The sequence below is a fragment of the Coregonus lavaretus genome (genome assembly GCF_964263955.1).
Source record: "Coregonus lavaretus genome assembly, chromosome: 25".
Lineage (NCBI taxonomy): Eukaryota > Metazoa > Chordata > Actinopteri > Salmoniformes > Salmonidae > Coregonus > Coregonus lavaretus.
The window spans coordinates 24449396-24459898 of NC_140012.1; the positions used below are offsets into that span (position 1 = coordinate 24449396).

The 10503-nt window shown below is 42.0% G+C and overlaps 1 protein-coding gene across 1 annotated transcript in view; it reads right to left on the minus strand.

Annotated features, from left to right (window-relative positions):
* Positions 1-9025, minus strand: part of shisa9a (shisa family member 9a) — a gene marked incomplete at both ends in the record, with an annotated part of 34466 nt that extends 25441 nt beyond the window's left edge. The window contains 2 exons of the mRNA XM_084141476.1: positions 7067-7173; positions 8508-9025. Of these exons, the coding sequence (XP_083997602.1) occupies positions 7067-7173; positions 8508-9025 (625 nt within the window). The remainder of the gene's footprint in view (positions 1-7066; positions 7174-8507) is intronic.
* Between the last annotated feature and the right edge of the window lie 1478 nt (positions 9026-10503).

Here is a 10503-nt window from a genome sequence, read left to right on the forward strand (position 1 = left end):
CGACCCGACAGTATGAAGAAAGATTATTACTTTAAAGGCCACTATGAAAATGTAAATTACAGTATATGTCTCTGTACGTCTCTATTAATTGTAAAACATGTTTACTAGCTACTTAGCCATGGGTGGCAGGTATTATCGTCATACATTACTGATGAAAGAAACTACTAGTTAATTAAAAACATCAATCAAAAAGGTCACACTTCAAACAAAGTACAGCATAACTTACAAATGCTTTATGAAGACTTTATGAAGCCTTTATAATCATTACATACCTGTAAATGCTCCCAAATCAATTGCAAGCTAATTACAGATCAAAGTCTGTCAAAACCAAAACCCAGAAAGCAGCAGGATTCAGTGTGTGTAACCACCAATCCTAAATAGATAAGATCAGCAGTAGACCTGTGAATGTGCCCAGCTCCGTGACGCACTTCTCACTGCCACCACATGTCCCTGTTCCCCGGGCTGGGCCAGAGCCCAGGAGGCATGCAGAGAGCTGCTGCCAGAGAGTCTCTAGGCGGGGGGGAAGGGGCCAACTCTCCATAGAGCGGTGCCCTAAGAGAGAGGGAGGTGGTACATCACAAAATTTGCCCTCAGTGGGTGGTCCCCCTGCCAGTAATATGACATCGCTGGTGGCGTTAGTCAGTTAGCCAAGAGAATCTGCTGCCTGCCCCCAGGGCAAATCCTGAGGGAGGGAGAGTGTGAGTGTATGTGAGTGAGTGAGTGAGTGAGAAAGTGAGACAAACTTCTCCGTCCATGTACAGAGAGATTGAACCAGAACTGCCAGTATGTTCTGTAGCGTCAGAGCTTAGAACCAACATGAAAACTCTGTATAGCCTTTCTTCACAATACAATTTTGCAATGCAAACCTACATACAGAGGCGTTTATCAACATAATGTACTTGTAATGAAAGAGGATTAAAATGGAATTCTCACTGAAAATATGATGAAAACCCTACAACAATGCAAGACATTAAGGGGATTTCTCACTGTATAGCACAGCCACATGCTAGGGAGACTAATACTAACTCAGCCACATGTTCGGGAAGCTAAATACTACTGTGTAGACACATACAGAAGCTAAATAATGCTAGAATGCCTCTCTCAGATTTGCCTCCCTTCAATATTAGTATTTAATATTTTATTAGGATCCCCAATTGTTTGTACCCCAGAGGAGCAAAACTGACATTTTGGCATCTTTTTTTTTCAGTATGAGCTACATCGATGTATTCCATATGCATCATAATCTGAGCCTCAATCAATAAAAAATGTCCTCCCTAATTTCCCTGGGGTATTAGTATCAGGTGACATGGCTGTCAGCATTAAAACTTAAGATATTTAAAATCAGAGGAAAAATACTTTCCTTTTGCAGATTAAACACATAATCCTAATATTTGTGAACATCTTAATTCAAATGAATTAAACGGTGTAATAAGATATACTCACTGTAGCATTTAATTACAATTCAATGGATTCCCGACTGTTCAAACATACAAAGGAGGAATGCTAATCTTTTTACTGATATTGATGTAGATGGGCGTAGTAATACAAATGTCTGATGACTCGCTCCCTTGAAGACATGACAGGCTATTATTCACTTGCCCTCCTCCAACCCACTCCACACACACACACATGAGCAGATACCCATGCACGCACACACCCACTCACGCACAAGCCAAACACGCACACATGCAGAAGCCACACACACACGTAATTACCTGTCAAAAATGTGATTTGAGTCTCTGCCTGTAAATTAACGGATTAATATTCCCCAGGGTCATACAAGGACAGATGATAGTCTGCTGATTACACCCTGAGATATTCAGCCTCCTTACAGCTTATTTTGTTATTACACCATGACAACAAGATAGAAAGTTATACATAGGAACAGAGTGATACGTTAAGACCAAGTCCAGTAATCAGTAAGATAGAGGACAATCAGGACATAGAGGGGAACTTCCCTCCGTGATAAACATCCTTAGATGGTTAAATAATCTCTGAAAGCATTTAAACAGCGTGTGGCTATTCTACTTCCCTTATTCAACTTTAGTTCACTTCCTTTTTCTATGTTTTCTACTCTACTTCTTCCAAGGAGCAGTGAGTCCCAGCCTCCCCATGTGTCTGACTCTGAGCTGATTACTGTGTCTGGTCGATCAGAGCCGTCTGAGGAGGCTGGGAGGCCCACAGCCCTAATGAACAAGGCCTAATGGATCTCCGGTGCTGCTGAGGGGACCCACATTAGGGTAATTAGCCTGAGCTAGGGCACAGGAACGGAGGAGCACGTGGGGCCTAGGTCTGTCTGTAGATTAAAAAACATTCTGCAACTTTTAGGTGGACAATGAATTTTTAAAAAACATTCAGCAACTCTTAGGAGGACAATGGAAGTTCACAGTATACATTTGTGACCGGTTTCAAGAAACTAGGCATATGTTGCTCATTACTACATCACAGGAGAGGCATTTTAACGTGTTTTTTGGGGGGCAGAAATGCCTTCTAGAACATGTAAACTTTCATGTGCCTTAATAACAAACTTGTATTCCATCTGTAAATACGAATACAATTGTTAAATAACGAGCATTGTTGGTTTAGCCATGGAAAAATACAGGAACCTTCCCGCTAGCCATGATTGGCTGAGATAATAGTTGGGCTGGACATGCCGAGAGATGAGTTCGGATTGGTCTGCCATGTAGCATGCTTCTGTCTTTAACATGAGCTGCTAAGTATGTGTGGATAATCCTGTTTACCGCAGCTTTTTTTTAAAGATATCATAAAGAACTGAAAAAGTTTTGCTACTACTCTCAACATTGCTGCCCTGAAGTTAATAGCGCTATAGACAAAGCTCAGTGGGAAAACGTTGTGATGGACTACTTTCTGGAAGATGATCGTGCCATGCTGACTCTCATTGACTCTGAAAATGAATCAGACAATGAGGAAATCCCTGATTTAGGTAAAAACATTTTCATTGAACCAGACATTGTAGAGTCTTCTGATGACAATGGTGGGGAAGAAACGGTGTCGTTGTCATGGAAGAAGTTGACCGAGTTTTGAAATCAGTGGAATGCCCGGTGAAGCAGAGAGATGATTGCCAAATGTGGAGAGTCCAAAAAGAGAACACAGAAAGAAGGCTGTTGTATAAAACACCTGTCTCCGGATTACATCTTCAAACTAAGTGCAACCATGGCATCGATGACAGAAGGAGAAGTGTTCATCCATGTATACGGGTAAGAGTCTAGCTACATTTTCAGATATTATACATTTCTAATTTTGTGAGAAAGTCATTTTCATTGCAAGTTAAAGCGTACTGTTAGCTAGCTAGCTAACGTTAGCTGGCTGGCTCGCTAGCTAAAGTTACGTGTATGATCTGTGTAGGAGCTCTAGAAAGAGGCCCGAGTTCCCGAGTTGGATTTTTTTTTTTTTTATCCCAGGAAGAGTTTTTTTTTTCTGAGTTCCCAGTTGTTTTGAATGCGGCATTAGAGTTGGGATTATGGTTCACTGTTTAGCTAGCTAGATAAAAAGACTCCATTATGCAAGTAACCATTTCACTGTACCGTTTACACCTTCTGTATCCTGTGCATGTGACAAATACATTTTAATTTTATTTTATATAGTGTGTGTTTACCAGAGACGGTAATGTGAAGAACAACATGACCTGCACCAAAATCAGATTAGGATATAGGCCAAGGACTAGATACAGTTTATTTTTACTGTTACTTTTTGCTACTACTTTCACTACTTGAAATCTTTGGTGGTTTACTACACTGTGAATCCTTAAAGAGATTGGGCTACGGCTTAAGAGGGTGTGAACAATGCTGAATGGGTGTAGACAAAGAAGAGCTCTCCAGTAGGTGTACCAAAACATTCACTGGCCATTTTCTCAAAACTGGGGTTACTGTTTCTGAATTTTCTAAGCAGAATTACTTTCTCGTTGTTCCTCAACTGCAGTGTATTATATACCATTTTCTAGCCCGGAGTCTCTACTTTTATCCAATGTAAAAAACACAATTTCAAATGTTGCTACATAGGACCGAATCCAGGTGGTGGGTCACATTTTTTGCCAATAATAAATAACTATTTTTGATGTGAACTCTTATTGTCCTTCCTAGAGTTGCTGAACATTCTTTTATCCTTAGCTTGCTCCTGTTCTTTCACCTTGATTGGAAAATGACAATTTTCTTTATTTTCATTTGCTTTGTGCCTGTCTGTAGCTGCTTCCCTGGATACCTGTCTGTGTAGGATTCAGGATGGAAGAGTCCGGATAAGAACTGACACAAGTCTTAGGTGACGGGTGACTTAGAGGTCAGGGTAAAGTTGTATCTCTCAACGGAACTGTGTGATCTGATAAACCCAGCAGTAGCGTTACATTTTAGACACAATCGCACACCCACTTGCACACACATACACACACACACACACACACACACACACACAATAGCTGCAGGTGATACATTTCAGCATAATTAATAAACAGTAGATGAGGTTAGAGAAATCCAAGAGTGGAGAGTGTTTTGGAGACAGAGCCTTTCTTCATGCTTTGTAATCTCCAAGCAATTACTTATTAGAGATTTCATACTTCATATCTGGAGATGTTTAAGGGAAGATTATAACCGCTAGCCAGGTAATTACCTTTGTGAACGTGAATTGTGAATACAGATCACTGTCTCAGTCAGCCCACGGCTGGAAAGCCTACCCTGCTCTCTTCCTGGGGCTCTCATGTACCATTTCTATCCTATTTTTCTCAATGTCCCACCTCATGAGTTTAGGTTGATTGACAATGTGACAAAACAGCACAAACTTTTTCTCTGAAATCCTACCAGAAGCAGCAGTGACTATATATCATTTTTATGACACTTTGCCCTTCACAGATGTAAACGAGGTTACATTCTGCTTGCAGTATGTCAACTTTGTCACTCAAAAGATATTTGACATTGCACTGATCCTCTCCGACAGTCTCGACATGTCATCCTCTCTCACTTTCTCTCTCTTTCCTTCTCTTTCCTTCTCTCTCCCCATTTTTCCTTCTCCTTCTCTGTGTCTCTCTCCCTCTTTATTTCTGTCTCCGTCTCTCACTCCATCTCTCACTTTGTGCTTTGATGCTGAAGGCTTAGAGACATGGGATTTTGAGCTCTTTAAGAATTCTAAAAAAGTATCCAGTTTTGAGATTACATGAAAGTGTGATCACCAGCCCAGCAGGGGATAGGAGGGCTGTTTGGTTCAGGGCCCCCGAGCCACCAAGGCTAAACTGTTAATTTTTAATGTGTAGAGGGGTACAGAGCAGAGGCCCCAGTCCTCATGGGGTCTAACATAACATGGAGACATCTGACGTATTACTCATTGATGTGGTGTGTGAGACATGTCTCACATGTGCGATACATGGTAAAGGGTTTTTACGCATTACATCCCATATGCTGTCAAAACAAAGCGACATAAGGAACAAAATGCTTGCTCTAGTCTTGTCCTTAGCTAATACTCAGAGGTGCTTGGAGAAAATGCTTGTTATCCACCATTGCCCTGCAGAAAGAGGCATTGTTATGACTATCAGCCATACAAACTGCCCTGGGCTTTCTTCTCCAAAGCTGGGTGAGGACAGCTAAGATGGGATCTGCTGATAATGTCAGTAATAGGGTAATCTGGCCATAAGCTATAATCAATACATGGTCTGCTCTAAAAATAGAATGTGATCAACAAGACAGGTACACAGCTGAACTCCGTCCATCCATCCCTCTCTCTATGATAAATCCGTCTCCCGGCTGGTAGAGACCTCTAAACCAATATGAAGCCTCTCTGGGGATCTAATCAGATCACAGGGGTTAATAACACCACATGATTACCCACAAGTCCCCAGACTAAAGAGTGGAGCAGGGTTCCACATCACTAATAATCACAATTTCACCAGCCAGGCCTCCCAGGTGATATTATCCTATTTCTGGGTTCCCTCAGAGCAGCAGAAGAAAAGAGCAAGGACCACATCCAACCAGCATACATTACTATACATACTTCAGAGAGCCTTGCTTTAGACTAGAGCCTTGTTTAAGATTTCCACACATGTCCCCCCATGTTTGGTACTTCTATCTATATATATTTAACCTTTATGTATTGCGGGATAGACCTGGTACATCTGCCTCTTCAAAGCATCAGTGGCAGTTATTTCTAGATATAATCGATGACAGAAGACACCAGCACCCCAGAAGACATTAGAGACAAAGGACCCTACTTTAAAATGATTCGAAGGAGAGCTGTTAGGAGCCCAGTACAGTCACACCGGATGATCAGGTGTGTCAGTCAGATTGTGTTTGATAGTATCAAGAAAATAGAACAAATCCCACTGACAACAACACTGTCAGCTACACTCTCAGTTTCAGTCAGTACGTCTCAAAATACATCCTTTCAGGTAGGAGGGGGCTTAGATGTGCCGCTTGCTTTGTGTTTTAATAATTTGTCAATGTTTAGGACGAAACACATCCAGCCACAAAAGGGGGTGATATAATCGTACCGGAATCAGAATCACTTGGTACAGCAGTATGGAATGTGTATGAATTACTCTAGATTAAGCCTCTTCTGTGTTTCTGAGTTGTTTACACAAAGCCCATAACTGTGGTTGCAGCCCACAGGATGCAACAGAAATAGATTCCATTCTCTCTCTCTCTCACTCTCTCTCTCTCTCTCTCTCTCTCTCTCTCTCCTACACATCTTGAATCATTGAATCATGTAGGCATGGGACAAAATAAAACTGTGAATTACCACTGGATTTCTAAAGCATAAGGCAGTTTGTTTCCCTCCACATGACTCCATCTAAGATTATAAAATGAATGCCACACTTGAAACTAATAAATCTGGCTATGATACAAGCATCATACCCATACAGAGACCAAATGCTTCATTGAGAGTCAGTGTACAATATGAAACAAGGCAACCTGCCCACATTATGTTTGCTATTATCTGTTTGGGGCCCTCATGGCCAACCCTCCCAGTCTCAAATGTCTCTGAAGTTGCAGATACATCCACACACAGCTGTCCACAACCATCACCACCAAAAACCTATGCTTATAGGGGCCAAAACTGTGAAACTTACGGAGGTTGTTGGCCCTTGTGTCATAGTGCTGTGCATGCATGCCAAGGGTGTCCTCCCCCTGGAACTGCTCACCTGGACAGCCGACCTGTAACACGCTCTGGACAGCCCTGTGTGTGTGTGTGTGTGTGTGTGTGAGAGAGAGAGAGAGAGAGAGAGAGAGAGAGAGAGAGATTGCCATTCATCCAGATGTAAGAAATAGCCAGACAGACAAAGTAATATGTTCAATGAAGAATTATGCCTAGTGCTTGATTTCATGCCAAACACCGCTGCGCTGCAAACTGGTCTCAGAGCATTTCGTATTATTATGTACGTAAATCTGAGACACTTCATTTAGGATGATATGTTATGTTTCATATGGTATGTATTAATTTGTGGATGTCCATCACCCATTTCGTATTATATGTTACAAATTTGCAAAACGTACAATATGTTACGAATTTGCAAATGTATGATATGTTACGAATTCTAGCTAGGTGGTTAGGTGGCTAACGTTAGCTAGCTGGCTAACGTTATCTAGGCTAGGGGTTAGGGTTAGGGTTAGGGTTAAGGTTAAGTTTAGGAGTTAGGTTAAAGGGTTAGCTAAAAGGTTTAAGGTTAGGGTTAGCTAAAAGGGTTATGGTTAGGGTTAGGAGAAGGGTTAGCTAACATGCTAAGTAGTTGCAAATTAGGAAAAAATAAGTAAGTAGTTGAAAAGTTCCTAATTAGCTAAAATGCTAAAGTTGTCCATGATGAGATTCGAAAACGCTAGACCACCCAGACCAGCCACTTAACCATCTGTCTTATGTAACCATACCAAACATAACATATCATACACATTTTAGTGTCTCGGATTTACCTTTACTATGATATGTCTAGTCTATTAGACCAGGCTGTGCACAGTTGTGTGCACAGGGCATGGAGTTCAAGAGAAAACAACATTTAACATTTTCATATGAATAAGTTAATTTGAGTTAACATGCGCATGTGGAGAGCATTGTGGCCTCGCTCTCCACTGCAAGAGACACACGCCCCCGTGCTCTCTGCGAGTGAAGCAGGCAAGCAGCCCACACAGGTGAGCCATCGTGGACAAGTGTCTGATGACATTATGCAATCTAGTCCAATTGATAAACTGTCGCTGACAGCTACTTTCTGTCCATTGAAGAGGCCTTTATTGTGCGCGTAAAAGTAATTGATTGGGGGATTTCTTATTATAATTTTAAACAAGAACCACATTTAGATTGGATCCTCGCTTCCTACTTTCAGGGACAAGGCTATTACAATAAGGTAGCCTAGAGTCGTTTACCAATATAAAGCTGGCAAGCCCGAGTCTAGAACTCAAGCGTTAAATATTATTGTGGCGCGCGCTCTAGCCTACATGTGTGCACCAAGCGAGCTCCTTGAAAACAAGCGCATGAAAGGAGCTCGCGGCGCGCTCAACAGCAGCATAACCACAGAAACCCACCTAGTCATATTCTCTCTCTGGGGTCGGTGCGCCTTTTCCAGGCCGAGTTTGGTGAATATCCCAACAAGTGCCATGATAGCGACTACTCCACAGATTATATACACGATTAAATTCGTTTTATCTTTGGTGGGGTCGTGCCGCAGGTCGTTTTTCTTAAACGGGGTTTGACCTGTCATCATCCACACCGGAGTGTCGTAGTTTTTACAGGTGCTCTGATCCAGCCGCGAGGTCTTGTAGGAGCAACAGAACCGAAAGCCACAGGTGCCGCAGCAGTACAGATAATCGCCCGTTTTGCAAACGAACGGCGGGTCCCACTGGCCCATCACATCATAGTACCCCCGGCACCTGTCCTCCGTGTGCGGGGGCTCCGAGAAGCCTGCGCCCTCGTCCTCCTTGGATCCGTTGGACATCGTCATCATGACAAAGCCCTCCAGTTGTCCTGCTTCTCCGTCTGCTTTGCAGACCAGCGCCATAACTTTGACCAACAAGTAACCGAGCAGAAAGTATTTCCCCCTCATTGTGCTGTCCTTTTCCCCCTTCCTTTCAGCTCCTCTAGCGCATTTCAGAAGACACTCGAAGAAGAAGAAGAGCCTAAGGTCTTGGTATTATGAAAAGTCCAAAAACATACATGCACATTGCAGAACACTGCCATCCGTGTTGGTGAGCGTTTTCACTAATGTCCTCGTCATCCATGAAGGTATAGAGAACCATTTGTTGTTATTTTTCCCAAATAAAACGTTGCATTTATATGGATATTGTCCTTAGAATTGTTCCCCAGTGCACAATCTCTCTACAAGTGTTATAAAAGTATTTCCATGATGTTATCTAACCTAGGCTACTTCACTTCTCACATCCATCAGCGTGCTCTCACGCACAAGAGTCGATGAAGCTAGAACTAACTGCACAAATGTTTTGAGCGCGAGTGAGCGAATAAGAGCTGAGGTGGTAGAGCACGGTGCGCAAAAAGAGAGGAGGAGAGAAGGGAAGGAGGGATTCCGAAGAAGAAAGAGAGATCACTGTATTGTTAAACATGTCTGTGACAGTGGGTCGAGTTGTGCTGCTTAGCAATTCAGTTTTTTCCTTCTCATAATTTGCGCACAGACAAAATATGGTAACGGAGCAGACATTTCCGTTATGGTAACTTCCAAATGAGATTATAGAGTGGGTTATAGGGGGGTTGTTTTGCCAGCCTGAGTAGCATAGGCTACACATACAGAATGTATTCATTTTTAAACTCGACCTGTAGGGTAATGCTTTTATACACTGGCCTGACTAAGAGTCCACACATACAATCGTCTCTTTCTATGCACAGTGACATCATACCCAGAGACGTTTCTCTATTCATCACGAAATTATATTTGTTATGCCTCACAAACATTAGTTTATAGAGTTCTGCGGATTTTCCTTTAGGAATGAATTCCCTTGTATAAAATTAATATTTCCCATAGGCTATCATATTCTACTCACTGCCTTTCACCTGTTCAAAAAGCTCACCTCATCTTAAAAGAAAATACTGTGCAGAACCATGTCTATATTATCGCAAATTAGCGTCTTTCTGTTCGAGGCATCGAGCTGTCCATAGTGCTGAAATTATTTTGCTCAACAATTCTCTGTCTGTGGTCCTGATAGCCTACTCCCCAACACAAGGCTAAATAAGATGATGGGAGAAACCGAGAGAGCTGGGGGAGACAAATAGCGTGTGCCAGTGCCAGAGCTACAGTAGTTTATAATTATGATGAAGATGGTATTATTCAGCAGAAGTTCATACATGCTCTCGTGATGATAACCATGGGGATATATATACAGTATATATACGGTGAGGGGAAAAAAGTATTTGATCCCCTGCTGATTTTGTACATTTGCCCACTGACAAAGAAATGATCAGTCTATAATTTTAATGGTAGGTTTATTTGAACAGTGAGAGACAGAATAACAACAAAAAAATCCCCCAAAACGCATGTCAAAAATTTTATAAATGTATTTGCATTTTAATGAG